This window comes from Chrysochloris asiatica, unplaced genomic scaffold, assembly GCF_000296735.1.
Source record: "Chrysochloris asiatica unplaced genomic scaffold, ChrAsi1.0 scaffold00025, whole genome shotgun sequence".
NCBI lineage: Eukaryota > Metazoa > Chordata > Mammalia > Afrosoricida > Chrysochloridae > Chrysochloris > Chrysochloris asiatica.
The window spans coordinates 15,592,406-15,611,136 of record NW_006408543.1 but is presented as its reverse complement, the minus strand read 5'-3'; the positions used below and the strand labels follow the sequence as shown (position 1 = coordinate 15,611,136).

Below are 18,731 nucleotides of genomic sequence, written 5' to 3'. Positions count from 1 at the left end.
TGTTTTTAAAAAGCTAAAGTGGATAGAGAGAAATACTGTTAACTGATGGTACATGGAGGGGATTATAATCATTGTAATGAAACAAGGTGTATAATTTGTTGAATGTAAAACTGATGATACGCCCTGTGAACTTTCACTCAATCCACAATAAATAAATAAATAAATCACACAAACACTTAAATATCAAAATGTGAAGCTATTGTTTCTCGACTTGTCTTCCATCTAGGTTGACATACTTCTGAAGGTGGTGTTTCCATTTCTCTAACCCTTTCCTGAAGAATTCTTCCAATTGACATCATGCCAAGACAATTTTGACATCCTCCAGGGCATCAAATCATGTTCCTCTTAAGCGGTCTTTTAGTTTAGGAAACAAACAGAAATCTGACGGGGCAAGATCAGGGATGGAAGATGGATAGGGTTTGGTTTCCCAGTGAAATTCTCCTAAGATAGCCCTAACTCCCCTTGAAGAATGAACGGGTACATTGTTGTGATGGAAAAAATTCCTTGGCACAATTTTCCTGGCCTTTTTCTCACTAATGCAGGTTTTAATTTTCTTAAAACATCTTCCCAATGTACCTTGTGATCAACCTGTCTCCTCTGAGACAATCTATCGATTGTTGTTAGGGCCCATTGAGTTGGTTCTGACTCAGTGACTTTATGCACAACAGAACGGAACACCGCCTGGTTCTGCGCCATGCTCACAATCGTTGCTAAGCTTGAGCCCCCTTGGGAATTCCAATAAACAGTTACCATAAAAAAATAAAGAGGAAGACACCCAACAAGATGGATTGATACAGCAGCAGCAATGGCTTAAACATACCAATAATTGGGCAGTATTTCGTTCTGCTGTGTGTAGGGTTGCTGAATCGGAACCAACTCGATGGCACCTAACAATATCATCTTCTGAGCTGACCTCTCTGCCTGAATTTAACTGGTCCAGCAGATCCCTTGAAAGTAATTGATTTGACTGGACCTTTCCTTTGAAGTCATCATACCTAGACAAGGACAAGTGTGTTATTAAGAGAATGTGACTGCAGCCATGCACTGATTGCTGGGACTTGTTTCAACACCCTTTGTTTGGAATAAACCCATACTCTGAACTTAGGGTGTAGTGGTTCTGTAGGATAACTACCTGACTGCTAACTATGAGGTCAGTGGTTCGAGCCCACCAGCTGCTCCAAGGGAGAAAGATAAGGCTTTCTGCTCCCGTAAAGATTTACAGCTTTGGAAACCCTACACAGGGTCCTGGTGACTCAGAACCCACACAATGGCACTTTAATGAAGTAGAACTCTATTAGTAATATTTTTTTACTTAACTTTGCATATACGCACTGCTGGCATGGTGGTTACAAGCTCCACTAGTAAGCCAACGGTCAGCAGCCAGAACCCACCAGCTGCTTTGCAGGAGAATGCCTTACAGCCTTGGAAACCCTATGGAGTTCTACTCTGTCTTTATAGGGTCTCTGAGTTGCAACTGACACAATGGCAATGAGTATGTTGTTGTTGTGAAGTGCCATCGAGTCTATTCCAACCCATAGTGACCCTGTAAGGGTTTCCAAGGAATCGCTGGTGAGCTTGAACCACAGACCTTGCAGTTCAAATACCTTAGCCCACAGCACCACACCGGGGCTCTGGCAATGAATACATAAACATGTTATGTGTTGGTAGTTGTGTGCCATCAAATTGGTTCTGACTCACAGTGACTCTATATAGGGTTTTTGAGGTTGCAAATCTTTATGGGAGCAGAAAGCCTCATCTTTCTCCCGCAGAGTGGCTAGTGGACTTGAACTGCTTTGTGGTTAGCAGTCCAATGCATTACCCACAATGTCACCTTTATATGATTATATATATGTTGTTATGTGCCGTGGAGTCGGTTCTGACTCATAGCGACCCTGTACAGGGTTTCTGAGGCTGTAAATCTTTACAGGAGCAGAAAGCCTCGTCTTTCTCCCCGGAACAGCAGGCAGTTTCAAACTGCAGACCCTGAGGCTAGCAGCCCGATTCATAACCACTACGCTACCAGAGCTCCTTATGTGTATATATATAGATATACAAACTAAGTACATACCAGCCGGGGATTCTGATCAAAGTTCCTGGTGAATCAAATTAAAATGGAGATCTCCAACGAATGCTGGGCCTACAGATGCTGAAAGGAGACAAGAAAGTTCCCCTAGAGCTGGCGTTCAGACTGGTCTTCTCGTCTCCTAAACTGAGAGACTCAATTTCTGTCTGTTAAAGCCATCCACTTGTGGAATTTTTGTTAAAGCAGCACTGGAGAACCAAGGCAATGACCATTTCTGGGGAAGGGCCTGGTGGGTTGGGTGGGCCCTGCTGGCCAAAATCAAAAGGCAGGCCCAAGCCACCCTGCTCCGTGCAGCCAGAGGCCCCCAGCTCTGCTCTGAACACGGGTTGGTGATGGTTGGGGTGCCTTGCAGAGAGGAGTTAGAAGTGCACACCCTCAACCCTGTGGGGCAGGGACTGGTGGGAGAGTCTTCCGGTCTGGAAGAGGGGCAGATGTGTGTGACATCAGGAGTCTGTAAGCTCCCCCCAAGAATGAAGCATTTCTATGGACCAGCTAAAGGTCTCTGGCGTCTCCAGGGGCACTTTGGAAGCTGTTACAGGGAGAGGAACGGTCAGGGTCCCACTGGGTGACTGATTAGAGTTTCTTGGGGGACACAAGAGAGGCCAAGTTCAAACCAAAGGGGTATCAGTGTAGCCAGTGGCCACTTGGAATGTCTGTCAATGGCCAGGTTGGAAGGACAGAGAACATGCAGTCAACTCCTATTGGTTTGGAAACCTCCCAACTTCCTCCCAGGGTCCTTCAAGTTCCTCCCAGGCCCACTTGGCAGTTATCTGGGTGGAGATCTTCTTCACTGGCAGAGCCAATGAAAGCACAGAGAATCCCTGGGGAACCTGAGCTGCAGCTGAGGCCTGCAGGTGACTCTGGGTGGCTTCAAACAATCATGTGGTGCAAAGCCACAACACCATATGATGCCAATGGCAACACCGATGGCAGGGCAGACTACCCCGGGTTCTCTTGGTGAAGCCCTCCAGTGCCAGGCACACATGTGAGGCTTAATGATAGTGGAGTCATTGTATTGTCAAAGCATCTTCAAGCAGAACTTAGCCCCAGGCTCCAGAGGAACCACCAGTAACCCTCAGACATCACCCAAAGCCTCAGCCAGAATGAGGTCCTGCCTCTGGCTTCCTTCTGCTACCCTGCCCGGCCCCCAACCACCACCAAAGTGTCACCAGGCCACAGAGTAATCAGGCTGTTGTGCTGGCCAACTCAGGGAGGGAGAGGCTCAGCTAGCCTTATGTGATGTACCATCACACATTCTTTGCTCAAGCTAAACCATGGGCCCTGGGACCCTGGGAAGGAAGATTCAAGGCCAAACTGCATCTGTCTTTCCCTTTTGCAAAAGTCCCAAGACCAGGACTGAAGAAGTCTAGAGGAAAATCTACTCTACGTGTAATGTCTTGAGATCAAAACCGTTATCTACTCAGGTGACCTTCTGAGGATAGGATTCTCTCCTCCTGGTTGTGGGGTCCACACAAAGAACTGGTGGTGCCCATCACCATCCACTCCCTCCTTGAGGATGGTCTCTGAGTCTTAGGTGGGTCGCTCTGGGGAGGAGTTGCAGGTACTAGGGGCGGGCTGTTCTCACTGCTGCCTCCTGGCAGCCCTGGGCCTTTGTGGGAGTCCCCCACTCCAGCCCCTGCCCCCAACATTGGTTCCCAGCACCGAAAAAAGCAAGGACTATTTCCTGCCACCCGCAGCACACAAAACGCCAAGTCCTCGGAAAGCAGACACTTGATCTGAGCCCTGGGCGCTGTAACACTCCTGCTGATGGGGGGATAAGATGACCCAGGTACAGCCCACCTGCTGCCTAGACAGATTGGGATCAAAATGGTCTTTCAAAAAGGGAAAGCTGTCTCAGAAACTTTCTTTAAGGACGGAGAGAGTTAGCTAGCATGCTTGAGTGGCAGTCTGTAAGCAAATTCAAGACACAGTTTGATTTCAGTAGTTTATTCTGGAGAAGAAGCAGTGTGAGAGGTCGGCTGTGCTTCCGGGGCTCGGGGCCGACGTAGACATTTCATCTGGTTCAAGGCTCAAGTCTGCCAACATGGTTGGTAGGGCATTCTGACAGCTCCGCCCTCCACCCCCAGGCAGGCCCCCAAGCCTTGAGCCTCAGACAACACACAGGGCAGCCCAGAGTGAACTGCTATCTTAGACACAAAACCACCCTCATGTCGTATGCATCCCACTGCCCAGCCCAAATCTCCAGGGTCTGACTCAGTCTCTCGCTCTGCCCTTCTCCCATGGGCCGATGACTGAGCAGGACCCTGAAGTGTGACTGGCCAGCCAGGGGTCTACTGCCATTGGGGTTGGGGGAGACTAGTGGAGAGGGTGTTTTCTTATCTCTGGGGCCATAGCTCCCATGCGCCCGGCGGGCTGAGTGTTGGGCTTGCTGAACCATTGGCAAAGCGTACAGAAGAGGGATTGGGCTGCTGAGATGTGGGGATCGCAGCGGCCCCGGGCTAGGCGTGCTCAGTGTGGGCAGCACGTCCTGCTGGGAAGAGCCGGTCCCCACACCTGCCCTCACCCAGTCAGCTGTTCAGAGCTCCCTGGTCTCAACTGCCTGTTACAGACAAGGAGACAGTGGGCCGGATTCTTGGACCAATTAGTCCAAAATCACATCGGAGACGGGATCAGTCTGGGCTCCCAGTGTAGCATTCTCCTTCCTGGGTTCTGGACACGTGGGGCGGGCCCTCTACTGGTCTTGGGCCCCTCAAGAAACGCTGTGGCCAGAATCCTCAGCCACTCAGCCAGCGGACCCCAGGGACCCTAACACGAAGCGAGGCAGCCTCCTCCTGGGAGTCTTTCTTGTCTGTCCCTTTCACGGAGGCTTTGTAATGAAGAAGGAGCGAATCATGGCCCGGGTGCCCCCGCCCATGGAGCTCCCAGGAGGGAGCAGAAGCTGTGGCCCCCTGACTCCTGCTCCGGGGCGGGTGTCAGGGTTACCCCAGTGGCAGGACTGGGGGCATCATTCCTGACAGCACAGCAGAGGAGGGTCCCAGGTCTGGGTTCGGGATGGGAGCTTAGAGAAAAGAGAAAGAAGGGGAACCGCTCACTCCTGGGCTGTATGGTCCACAGCCGTCAGACACACAGTCACATACACACTCACAACCACACACACGTGCACCCTCCGCCTCACAGTCAGGCCTAGTGTTGAAAACACAAGCGTGTGTAAACTCAGTAGCGGGATCTGCAGCAGTACCAACCGGGGGGGCCATCCCTGTTCCGCGAGATCCAACCTCACGGCGCTCTCTTCCATCTGCCCCCGCCTTCTCATTAGATCATGACATCAGAAAATCAGGTTAAACAATGAAAAGAGGAAGAATCAGACAACGGGAAATCTGAGCAGGAGCGTTGCCAGTGTGCCCCATGGCCCATGCCGCCCTGTGGCTATTGGGAGGAGGCCTTGGTGGCCAGGGAGGCCACGCAGTGCTGCTGGAAGCTGGGGGACACGGCGGTGGTGCAGCCGAGTCTCTGGTGCTGCAGCTTGGCGGGGCCGCTGGGGCCTGCGCTGCTGGCGGCGTCGGCCTCGGCCTTCCAGGGTGGGTCTTGGCCCATCTTGCTGCTGCAGCAGCCGGGGCTGGCGCTGTATGTCCGCTCACCCGCGTGGCTGCCCACCTGCTCCGCCAGGAGCCTGCTGTGCCTCTGTGGGGCTGTGTCCCCGGTGTCCCCCGCGGCCGAGCTCTGGCCCTGCAGGACGGTGGCGATGTGGTTCAGGAGGTCTGTGAAGAACTCGCTCACGCCCTCATAACCTGGTGGGGAGGGGGGAAGCACACGGGCCATTAGCCAGGGTGGTGGACAGGTCTGGGGAGGAAATGACCAGAGAGACGGGAGAAGGCCAACAACAGTGGGGCCTGGACACCCACCCGTGTGGGCTCACCCCTTCACATAGGAGACTGTGGCTTAGAGAAGAGACGGCCTGAGTAGATGGAGACAACGATCAGAGCGGGGGCGGCAAGGTGGGGAGCCCCTTGTGTTCTGAAGAGTGGATTACCTTGTTACCAAAGGACCCAGTCAAGCCTCAGCTTCTCCACTTATGAACCAAGCATACACCACCTCCCAAGGCAGAGAATGCTTTGCTGGGCACACTGGATGGGGCTGGGACATAGGCATGGGAGGCCCTTAACCCGCCCGTAAGGATCAGGGTCATGGGACATGCTAAGAAACTCCCCACCTGCTCAGCTGCCTTGGTGGAGATTTTGCTGACTCCCCCAAAACAGCTTCGAGACAGGCTGAAATCTGCCTTCTGACTGGCAGAGCAGATTAGAGGGATACAAGCTGGGAACAGTGAGCTGCCCATCCACCACAGTGGGTCTACTACACGCTCCACACTACGCCCATGGAAGTGCAGCCCAGCTGGGCAGCGCCAAGCGTGGGGAAATGTGTGCTGTCTACAGGAAAGGCTGCGAGCCAGCGAGACTGCTCATCTGTCCTCACGCCTGGGCAGAACCCGGCACTGAGGGGCTGAGTGTCTAAGGCCTCCCTCACTTCATCCTTGGAGCCACAGCTGTCCCGTGACCACACCACAGATGAGCAAGAAGAAACACGGAGAATTGAGTGATCGTCCCCAAAGAGGATGGGAGCCGTGGACAGGCAGACCAACGCTGGGCATCTCTCAGCCTTGGGGTTGCGCCTGAGGATTAGCCCCATTTTACAGAGGACGACACTGAGGCTCAGAGAGGTTTCCTATGTGGGACTGGAACGAGCCCTCTGGTCTGGTCTGGGGATTTCTTCCAGCCGTGCCAGCTCCTGAGCCCAGGTCTCCTTGGTAGGCACAGACAGAGAAACACTTAGGGGAGGAGATGTGCGATCAGCGTCAGCGTTAACAACAGCGGTTAAGCTGTTCCCTTAGCAACCGCTCCCCAGACAAGCCTCCAAGCACAGGGCGGGGTGTGCTCCTGGGGGTGTGGAGGCAGGAGGCCAGGAGCCAGGGAAGGCCCTTCAGGTCTGTTCCTCGCTACCAAAGACTGCGCAGGCTGGACTGAAACCCACTCTTCCGGAAGGCAGGCCCTGATGTTCCCAATGTACACATGCGAACACCGAGGGGCAGAAAGCCTCGCAGTCACGAGTGAAGGTGTCTAGAAGGGGATGTCTGGGACGAGTCTTTCTGCTTCTCTCCCCACCAGTAACCGAGCCAGGCAAACCCAGCTGAGAGCACCAAGGGAGGAGATGCCACCTTTGGGCCTTGGCAACCTCAATTCCCAACTGTCACAGCTGGGTACTAATCCTCCTTCCTGCCCTGGGCTGGGCCAGCATCTCCCGCCTCAGCCCCATCATCAGACAGTCTCCCATCCACCCTCATCTGAACCCCGGATGGCACTCTCTTAGTGAGTGAGCCAGAGTCCCAACAGGCTGTTTGCTTTGGGGGTAACGGTGACTCCCCGCTCCTCTCTCTCTAGAATTTCTCTTCTGGTGGCCCCCCACTACCTTGGATTTAACATGATCACACCCTCGACCCGCTGGGATCCCATCTCACTGTATCTGAGCCTCACTGAACCCCAAGAACATAAACCGCAGGGTCCAGCTCCAGCCTCACTCAGGGGAAAATCCAAGGGGTCCCCAGCCAGTGGTCCCAGCTCCACAGCAGCCAGGGAGCCTGCCCATCCTTGATCTCTGCTGGGTGGGCTGGGCCTCTCTGTGTACTTCCCCCATAAGGTGTGGACTCATGTCCAGAACAGCTCAGACACACAGCGGGTCCTCTGTGAATACCAAAGGAGGCAGGAGCCTGCAGGGACAATGAACCCCGATGGACTGCTCCACACTGGTCACTGGCCAGACTGCGAGGTCTCTCCCGTGAGAATCCAACCTCCTGAGGGGGAGTCACCCCAGACTGTCCCCAAACCCACAGAGACTCAGCCAAGCAGCTTTACCTCCAGAGCAGGCATGTGAACAAGGACAGACTCAGGAAAGAATGAAGGTAAGTATTTAACACACACCCAAGAACTCGCACATGCGCGAGGTGGGAGGTCACACTGGCTGTGTTGGGGCCGAGGGGAGTCACAGCTGTACCTGCCTCTCCTATTTACCAAGTGCTACAGTCCTGGAGCCCTGGTGTGGCACTGTGGGTTAATGCACCAGACTGCAAAGCCGTTTGAACTGCAAGGTGGCAGTTCGAGCTCACCAGCTATTCCGTGGAAACACTATACAGGGTTGTTATGGGTCAGAACCAACTTGACGGCACATAACAACACCAACAGTCCTGGGGTGGCACTGTGGGATAAAGCATCAGGTTGGTTTGAACCACAAGGTCGGCGGTTCAAACTCACCAACCATTCCTTGGAAACCTGATACGGAGTCGCTATGAGTTGGCACTGACTCAACAGCTCTAACAACAACCCACCTCTCAGCTGATGTATGACAGACTACGAGCAACCGGCCCAGCCTCAGTGTCCTCATCTGTGAAATGGGACAACTCTCAGACCCACGCCGGGGCTTCAAGGATTGGGGGGCAGCAAACAGGGTGAAGCTGGTCCCCACGTGGACACTGCCTTGGCTGACGGTTCATGTGTGTGGGTGAGAGGAAGGTATCAGGGGCAGTCTGCTTCAAGGCCAAGAAAAACAACTAAAACAGGAAGCAGGAAGGCTTGGCAAAGCACTCCTCCGAGGCTGGGCCACCCTAGACAATCTGCTCAACCTCTCTGATTCCTTCTCTCCAAATGAGGATAATATCACATGGTGAAAGCCTAACCTGACTCCTGATCGTACCAAGTTGCCATGGAAACGAAGAAACAGTAACAGTAACCCCTCAACAGTGCTGTGTGCTCAGAAAAAGCGAGAATGTAGCCAAGCCCTCCTGTCCCCAAGCCACACGTGAACTTGTTCCTAGAGGGAACACTTGTCCTGGCAGCAAGAGTTGGAGTGGGCCTTTGAGCTGAAGATGATGCAAACTGGTCTTCTCACCCCCAAACCCTGTGGGCTGGAGGTGTTGTTTCCACATCTCTAAGGAACCCGGTAGGGGAACAGCAGTGTTAGAAAAGCTGTCAGGTCACTCAGTCTTTATGAAAACCAATCAGAACTTCAAAACTGTCCCGGTCACTGGTGAGACCGACGTTCAGCCTACAACAGACATTCACAGAGCTCCGAGCAGGAGGAGACCCTGAGGCGGGTGGGGGCTGCCCTCTCTGAAGTCAGAAACAGCTGGGGCAGGGGGTGTTCCAAGCCTGACTGAGGCGGGTCGAGGGGAGTCTGGGTGTGTGCTCTGACTGACGACACCCCAAGGTGGGCCAGGGCTCCCAGACATCGAGAAACCACGCCCCCAACGGGGTTGGCATGCCTCGGAGCCGTGTTTACTCTTATGCTCTGCCTTCGTCAGACTGTCCAGCTTGTCCCTCACGTGGGACAAGGGCAGCGTGAGCAGGGAACAGAAAACCCAGCATGTCCCGGGGACAGTTTATAGTTTACAGTGGTTGCAGATGTGTGCACGAGACACTTCCCGGTCTGTGGGAGCACACATGTGCGTCAGAACATGTGTGGTGTGTGAGTGCATGTCTGGGGTGGGGTGGGCTGCATGTGTATTGACTGTGTGTACTCACTGTGTGTGTCTGTGAACACATGTGTGGTACATGTATGAATACATGGCTGTTAGATATGGAGCAGGATCTGGCTTTGTGCCTGCAGGTTGGGCGTCTGACATGGCTCCTGACCAGCAGGAAAGCAGAAGGTAGCCACCACTCAGGTGGACCCAGCCTGGCTCTCAGCTCCCAGAGACTGTGAGGTCTCCCTCCCCAGGCAAGGCCACAGCTCAAGGGAGCACAAGGAGCCTGTGCCCTGTGTGACTTTGGATGGCCCCTTCCTCTCCAGGGGCCTCAATTTCCCTACAGCTGAACTGTGAGGCTGCATTCTCTCCAAGGTCCTTTCAACTCTTTGGATCGAAAGGGCCCAAGGGGTGGTGTCTGAGGTTCACAGCTGATGCTGATGCCTCATGTACATGTGTAGGTCCCAGGTACCCTCACCGCCTCATCAGCCCACTTCCCAGGTGGGTTCAGCACAGCTGCCACAGGCCCAGATGCCCATAATGGGGCCAGCTCTGTTCCCCAACCCTCTAGCCCAAGGATGGGTGTGTGTGGATCGTAGGCTCTCACCTGGGAAGGCGTTGATGTCGATGACAGCGTGTTGTCCCGTCTGGTTGTTGATGATAATGTCAATTCCAAAGAGCGACACACCCAGCGCCTGCCGCAGTGCCCGGGACAGCTCCCGGATGACCTCGTCGCACGGCCGCTCAAACACGCCCTCGATCCTGTCCAGCTGCCGACACAAATACAGTGTCAGGCCCTGGGAGTGGGAGACAGCTGCCTCGCCACCCACAGAGGCCCTGCGAGGGGCCACACAGCCGTGCCTGAGGGCGAAACGTTGCTTCATGTGTCCTCAAACAGCCAGGGGTGCATGTGTCTTCCTTGGCCTGGGAACGCTGAGGCTCAGTCATACCGCTCAAAAGGCAGGACATGGGCCCAGGTTTTCACCCTCTATAACCACAAGTCTCCAGGGAGGTGGGGGGGGAGGGGAGGGAGGCGTGAGTCCAGGACCTGGAGGATGGGGAGGGTGGGGTCCTGAGAGATGCTGTAACAAGGGCGGGCTCAGGAGCATGATGCTTGGTGGAGACACCATGTACACACACATGTACGCTATGGTTCTACAGATAGGGACGACTGAGAACAGGAGAATCCAGAAAGAGAACACAGGTGGGTGGTCGCTGTGGGGCAAGGAGTGACTGCTTAATGGTACAGGAGTTTATTTGGGGTGATGAGACCAGTTGGACAGTTACACAACACTAAATGCATTAAATGGCACCGAACTGCTCACTTTAATGTGAGTCATTAGAGGTGATGCGAACTTCACTTCGATTGGAAACAGGCAGTGGGTTTATGTGAATCTCGCTTCAATTTTAAAACCACTTCAGTGAAGAGCTTAAAGGACAAATGGCCCTCTCCCAGGGCAAGAGGCAAAAAGGGCCAAAGGGGCGGGGGTTGCTCCAGGGCTCTGCGAGACAGGCAGGGTCCCCCCCCCAAGGGGATGGTCTCTAGGGAGCACGGGCCCCTGGCTGTGAGACCCTCACCCTTAGCATGGCCTGACCTGGCTGAGTCAGAGACTCGGGGATGTCCACTCCTCACCCCAGCAGGGCCTCAATTTCTCACCCACACAAGGGGCCATGTGCTGGTAGGCTACACTTCCCTTTCCACTGTGACCTAGTGTTGGCCAGGGGACCCTGGGGAGTGGGTCACACTCAGCGGGGAAGGGCCAGGCCAATAGGCTGCTCCTACCCCACAATCTCAGAGACAAGAAAATCGATGTTGAGGTACTGACTTTCAGGGGGGCAACTTGGCTTATATCCCACAATGCTCCCTCGGCCACCAGGCCTGTGCTGTGGGGACCCTGGCAGGCAGGGTGACCCTGTCTGAGGGCCAGGCCACAATGGCCTAACAGAACTCTGGGAAGCACCATGGGGCCCCCTGGGCTGGCTAGAAGAGCTGACACTGGGAAGATACAAAGGTTCCTCTTGCCCAGGAAACTCAGGGGGCTCCCAGAGACCCCTGTTCTCAAAACATTTGTTTCTCAGCACTGGGCATGTCCCTTCCCATCTTGAGGGATGTGGAGTTCCCAGAGCCCTGCCCACGTGTGCACCAGGACTGACCCGTAGCTTTCCAGGGCCAAGAGAACAGAAGCAGGAAGTGGGCAGACTGCCTGGGCTCAGGCCAAGGGTGGGGTATGGAGAGGACAGAGGTCTGATACATGGGGGCCTGCAATGGTTTCTGTTGACAAACACCAAGTTTCCACAGACAACCGGGCCTGCCGTGGTCTACGGGAGAGCGATTCCAGCTGAGGAAAGGCTTGGCGGGTGGACTGAAGGGGCCCTGGGGTGATGGCCCCTCAGGAATCACTAGTGAGGTATTAAGTCCTGGAATCTCTGGAAGAGCCTGCTCTGGGATCAGACCGCCCGGTGTCACTGAACTGGAACATTAGCCTTCATTCGGGGCACACTGAGCTGTTGCTCCTGCCCTGGCTGAGGTGCCCGGATCAAGGCTACTGCCCCAGAGACTCAGTGACTTGTCCACAATCACACGGCTCGACTGACACCAGGGAGGTCTGAAGCAAAGCAACACCGGTGGTGGTGGGAGAGGGGGTAGATGCCCACTAGCCTCCAACCACAGGTGCCCAGCAGGTTCTTAATCAACGGGGTGGAGCAAACACAGACAAGAATGAGGGGAGCCGAGCCAGTGTCCCCAGCCCCATGGTGTACGCCAGAAGAGAGGAGGTTAGGAGTGGCTCTTCAGATGCCTTGTGACCGAGAGGACAGTTAGGAAAACCGCCCTGAGGGTGCCCTCCCACCAGCTCCGAGGGCAGAGGGGAAACCAGCAAGTAGAGGGGCAGAGAATCTCAGGAACCTCCTTGGCATCCTTCCACCCTATCCCTGTATCTTGGCCCCCACCCAGACCCTGCGGAACATGGGACATACCGCGGTCAACACTGATGAAGACTCCGGCTTCGACACATTGTGGCTGTTGAAGAAGATGGACTCTCGGTCTGAAAGAGGCAGAACAGAGGCTCCATTAAAAGCGTTCTACCACCCAACACCAGGGGGCAGCACCGCCCCGCCACCCTGAGGCTGACGGAGCCTAGGGGCCTTGGAGGCTCCACCAGGGATGATGGACATGTGCCCAGTCAGGGCCTCCACTCCACGTTCCTTCCCACAGCACAATGGCTTCAGCTGCCGTCTGATGGTACAGCACCTGAAGCCCCCATTCCCAAAGTGTATCTGTGGAAACATCACCACAAAGGGGACAGGGGTGCTCAGAAGTAGGTACTGCAGTGGGCCCTGGTACCCAAAGCTCGAGGAGTCCTAGGGCACCGAGGTCTGGTGTGTGGCATTCAGTCCTGCATGCTCATCCCGAGGGACTCTTTCGGGGTGGCCCTCCGGGAACCCTCTATGAGGAACGGCCAAGCAACCACTTGGCAATGAGCCCCTCAAACACAGGGGTTCTGCTGCCTCTCAGCGTTCCAAAGCACGGACTTCGGAGGAACCCACCGAGAAGATGGACAAATATGTCCACCTCCTTCACCCACACACCCTGGGCCCCACCACTTCCCAGACCCCTCAGTCCTACGGTGGGCACCAGGGGGAACCCGATCCAAGAATAATGACAGCAGTGGTCAGTCGTGGGCTGTGAGGCTCAGCAGGATCTGTCCTGGGAGACCACGCCAGGGAGACAGAAGGGTGGAAGGACAGGTGGATGGAAACACGTTCTCAGCACTGGGAAGTGGGGGGCCAAGAATCATGGCACATGGAGCCTGGGGGATGGAGTCATGGCCAAGGGAGCCGGTCCATTGTCTCCCCCGAGAGTGGGAGCGATGGTCATGGGTAGTGAACCACTGGCTCTGCAGCCTCAGCTCGGGAGCCCATGTCCACTGTCCCCACCATCCCCACCAGCCCGAGGATGAGGCAAAGGCGGCGGCGGCGCGCAATCATGCATCAGGAAGTGATTCGGGCGGAGGCCAAGCAGGCGAGCACCAGATGTACCTGTTAGTGGCGCGCACAGGCCCCTGGCCGCCCCACTGTGCCTGTCGGTCCTCCCGCCGCTGCGACCAGAGCCGGACCAGACAGGGGGCCCGAGAGACGGTCCTGGGGAGGAGCCTGGGAAAATAGACACCCCGCGGGGCTTGCACCAGGTTGCCCGCCCGATCTCTAGCTCTGGGGGCCAAGAAGAACGAGCGTGGCCAAGTCCCCTGGGCGAGTGGCTGGAGCGAGGCTCAGAGCCTGGCAGGGGCATCCTAGCCTTCTTTGGGCACACCCACCTTCCCATCTTGAAACCCAGTCCAGCCAACAGGAAGGAAAAGAGCTGCCAGAAGGGGCCCGAGAGATGCCGGAGGGACAGGACAGAGCAGATCACGTCACCGAACAGCTTCTTCAAAGGAAGACCATCAAGAGTCTGGCCTCTCCTCCCAAAGGGGCAAATCTGACCTGGGGCGCTCTGGAGGAGGGCTACTCAGCAGGGCAGCCAGAGACACCTCTGCTCAGCTTCCAGCTTCTCCCCAGGCCGGCCGCAAGGGCCTTTGGGAAATCAAAGCCAGAGGGTCAGAGCACAGCCCTCTGGGCACACCCCCTCCCTGGGGGCAAAGCCTTTGTTTACACGAGCACCTTGTCTTTCAGGGGTCCCGTCCAATCACTGTTTCCCCAGACTAGTCCTGAGACACACAGCACACAGGGGAGGAACCCTCAGCATCACCACAGTGAGGAGCTGGTCCCCATTCACAGATCAGAAAAACAGGTTCCAGAGGGGGAAAGTAAAGGCAAGGGGAACCCCTCGGAACGCCAGCAGCTCCCCATGAGACAGGGCGTTGAGCCACCATCTTCCGCCCTCTTGGCATCCTGTGTGTGGCACTCTGGGGTTCCCCTTCTGTTTTGAGGGGTGTGTGTGTCAGTTCTGTAGACGGTGGGCCAGGTCTTCGGCCCATTTCCACACAAACACCATATGCTCAGAGTGACCACTCCCGGTGCTTTTCCCAAAGGACTCCCAAACCCAACGGTGCCCCAAGTCTCACGTCCTCTGCTCTGGGACTGCATCTCTCAGGCCACAATTAGCCCTCTATTAATCTCCTTCTTGTTTGTGGCTTTTCATACTCCTGAAGGCAGGAAACTCACTTGACCGTCTTTACCACGTATGTTGCATACAGTAGGTTCACTAACCTCCACTGAATTTATGACATGGGCTGCTAACCTTAGGGTCAGCAGTTTGAAACTACCAGCTGTTCCATGGGAGAAAGATGAGGCGTTCTGCTCCCGTGAAGATTTACAACCTCGGAATCCCTGTACAGGGTCGCTATGAGTCGGAACCGACTCCACGGCACATAACAACACCACCAGGTTGCTGTTTTACTGTGTGCCATCATGTCCTCCAGGACGGAGCACAGCTGCCGCAGAGGGTTTTCTAGGCTTCAATTTCCATGGGAAAGGACGGCCAGGTCAGCTGGGCTCAAACTGCCAACTTTTCATTTAGCAGCTGAGTGTTAACCATTGTGCCACCAGGGGTCAGTAAACTGCAGACCAAATCTGGCCCGCCACCCTGTTTTGTAAATAAAGTTTTATTGGAACAAAGTCATGCCTGCTAATTTCTCCCACAGCCTGGCCCTCTGCAGGAAAGGTTTCTGCTGTAAGCTCCCTCTGTGTAACTCCGAGGGATAAAGGTCCAAGACAGAGTATGAGAGATGACCCTGCATAATGCTGGGCACCCAGGGGACTGCAACCTCAGAGCAAAGGTACATGAGGAATAAACCCACCACACAGAAAGGAAGATAAAGAGCCCTGGCACTGGATGGAGAGAGGAAAGACTCTTCCCTGAGAATCCACCCCGGGTAGAGAATGCAACATTTGTCAACCGGTGTCAACCCTAACCCTAAGATCTCAACTGCAGTTCCAGCCAAGGGCCAGCGCAAGAAGAAACTACAGAAGGACGCACGAGGTACCACCGGTTCAATGGCAAAATGCCTGGGTTTCATTCCTGCCAGCGCATTTTGTGGGTCACCACTAGTGGTCTGTCAGTCTGTCCGTGGAGGCCTGCGTGTGGCTGGGATGCTGAACTAGTTTCAACAGAGCATCCAAACTAACCTGGACTAGGAAAAAAGACCTGGGGAGCTATTTCCAAAAATCAGTGAGAACTCTATGGATTACAATGGTCCCATCAAGTACCAGCCATGAGCAGAATTCTCTGTTCTGGTGTGCATGGGGTTGCCATAAGCCAAGGGCCTAACCACCACCACCGCTTAGAACCAAAAGAAAATAACAATCTGGAACGAAGACTTGAGTCACCTGTCTGCACCTGAGGTCCACACAAGCACGCCCAAAGAGCTACCTGCACTCTGTGTAGATAGTTGGCAAGGTGCGGCGAGGCTAGTAGGGGCCAGACCCCTTCAGTCCCTCTCCATTGGTCCAGCTACTGCCCCACCATGCTCATCCCATCATGCAGTGCCACTCTATGTCCCACAGAACACACGGACACAGTAACAAACCCCATGCTGGTTCCTTGGCCTGGAGTCCAGGATCACAGACATGAACCAGCTTTTGGGCTGGTGGGCTGATAAACCCGTAGAGAGTTATAGAGTTTACCCGAATACAGGGAACCTTTCTCCTGCCTCTCTGCATTTCTTGTGTGTCTGTCAGGTGTGTGTGTGGCCCTGGTCTGCATTTTTTGGTAAACTGGCATCCTGGAATCAGCCTGAGAGACAACACCCTTCACAGATGTAGGCTCAGGGCCCAAACAAGAAACTTGAAAGGAAAAGGGGTATCTGTTGGGTGGGTAAGAAAAGTGGTTTCTTTTAGAAGTACAGTGATATTGTGTGTTGGTTTTTTGTTGTTTTTTAAAAAAAGGACAATATACATTACAGCGGGGTCCTGGTGTGTCTCTGTGGGCTAATGCGTCAGACTGTAAAGTCATTTGAACTGCAAAGTCAGTGGTTCAAGCTCACCAGCTGCTCCTTGGAAACCCTATACAGGGTCGCTATGGGTCGGAATCGACTTAACGGCACTTAACAACAATAATGACATACATTATAGAAGCCCTGGTGTTGCTGTGGGTTAAGCACAGGGGTGCCAACCGAATGGTGGATGGTTCAAACCCACCAGCTAGTTCATGGGAGAGAACGATCAGGCAGCCTACACCAGGGCTCTGTGAGCTGGAATCAACTTGGCAGCACTGGGTGGATGGTGTAAGTTGTAATTACTCTAATTTCATACAGTTTCCATAGATTTTAAGCACGTCATTTTTTAAAAGTAAGAAAATAAAAAGCTTTGGTGCTGTTTTTTTAAAGTCAAGACTTTTCTTGCCCACTGCTGGCAAGATTTCCTCTTAGCCACCATGTTCGACGCTGCTGAGTCATTTCCCACTCACAGTGACTGCAGGGGACAAAAAAGTGGCCCCGTAGAGAGCTCCTGGGGGATGGGGGTGGGGATGCAGCTGAGCACGTTTAAGTATTTACACGACCACTTCTTGCCCACATATGGTCACATACAAAAAGACCCCTCCAAATACCTGTCCCTCCCTCCTTAAGATCATTCTACCATCTCAGGGCCGGGGGCTGGGACCCAGAGGTCCTGAATCCTGAAGCCCCCAGTCCCACACCTGGTTGGAAGGCTCGGTGTTTCCAAAGTGGCTGCTCCCTGCGTGGTATTAATGAAAGATAAGCGGCATCTGGGGAAGATCAGCTGTGAGGGGAGGTGAGAACAGCTGAACTTCATCCTCTAGGAGTTGTGGTCTCGAGGTACAAGGTGGGGATGGTGACATGGGCCGCAGGAGGAGGCGTTTAAAGAAGGCCCATCTGGTTGGCGAGACAGGGCTGAAGCAGCTGAGGCTCTCACAAGCCACTAGGAAAGGCATGCTTCCCCTCCGAGAGACAAACGTCCACCACGTTTATGAAGCGCGGCAGGCCTCTTGGAAAGCTGCACTTATTCCAGAGATGCCATAGCTGTTCTGACGGCTTCTGGGGTGCACCTCCGGGCTGCCTTTGGCACCAGGAGAACACTCCTTGGAGCAGCCCCTATGCAGGAAGACCTTCATTTTTGAGGTCATTTTTGAAAGGACCAAGGGTCACCTGATGCCAGCCAGGTGGTCGAGGTGAACAGCTGGTGTGGAAAGAGCTGTGGACTTGAAGGCCCTCAGCTGGATCTGCAGGCTGTTTGTGAGAACCACCCAAGATAAACCAAATGGCGTCGTGTCATGCAAACACCCGTACCATGTCTCACCTGCGGGACATGGAGGGGCTAAAAGCCTCTGCCCTGGGAGGCCTACAGATAATAAGTTCTGTATCCCAGCATTGCTGATGTCTAACGGGGCACGGCCATTTCAGCAGTAACCTACCCTCTGTCTCCTCATTTGGAAACGGAGCAGTGAGGAAGCCACGAAAACACAATCAACATCCTGTCCCGCTCATAAGATGTGGGGTCCATCCATCCCTCCCTTGTTACACCGATCAACTGTGAGCAGACCTGTAAGTTTCCCGACTACAAGGGTCCCCCAGGCAGGGTCTCTGGCACAGAAAATATTCAGCTGTTTCCCGAGTCTAATGATGGCTCTGTGGATGGAGCCCCCTGCCATGCCTTGGGGCACCCAGGTTTTGTACTCATTCTCTGAGGCCTGTCTTTCCTTCCATTGATTGTCCATCTGTAACAATTTCAAACTTCAAACCATCTCTTTCCACTCCCCGCAGAAATAGCACAGTGTGGCAGGGAAGGGGTGAAGAACAGACAGTTGATGTCATGTCCCAGCTGTGCCCCCGGCCCAGGAGTGTCCATGGAGGCTAGAGGTGTGCTTACCTGATGTGCCCGCGGAGAAGTTCTTCAGTGAGGGCCTCTGCACCACAGTGTAAGACTCGCCGACCACAAACACCTTGTATAAGACGGCATTGTGGTTGATGAAATTCTGGACCACGCAGGGGGGCTGGATGGCATTCAGGCCCTCCTGGTTGAATACAATGGCCATCTGTGGAGAAGGGGACCAAATGCTCCATCAAAGTCCATCACCTCGGACACCGGTGCATCCAGAGCCCTACCACTGAGGCCCACAGTCTCAAACAGGGCTCACTGTGGCTGTGGGCTTTGGGGACCCTGCACCCATCAGGCCTACCAGGGAGGGCTGTGTGTGCTGTCCACCTCCAGGGGCACCATTGT

At 54.5% G+C, this 18,731-nt stretch overlaps 1 protein-coding gene across 1 annotated transcript in view; it reads right to left on the bottom strand.

The window, feature by feature from the left end:
• Nucleotides 1–5,466: 5,466 nt before the first annotated feature.
• ITPK1 (inositol-tetrakisphosphate 1-kinase) overlaps nt 5,467–18,731 on the bottom strand; it is a 172,510-nt gene continuing 159,245 nt past the window's right edge. Inside the window, exons 7-10 of the mRNA XM_006839559.1 lie at nt 18,378–18,543; nt 12,531–12,598; nt 10,162–10,324; nt 5,467–5,832 (exon numbers count right to left, since the gene is read on the bottom strand). Coding sequence (XP_006839622.1) covers nt 5,471–5,832; nt 10,162–10,324; nt 12,531–12,598; nt 18,378–18,543 — 759 coding nt within the window. The 3' untranslated portion in view covers nt 5,467–5,470. The remainder of the gene's footprint in view (nt 5,833–10,161; nt 10,325–12,530; nt 12,599–18,377; nt 18,544–18,731) is intronic.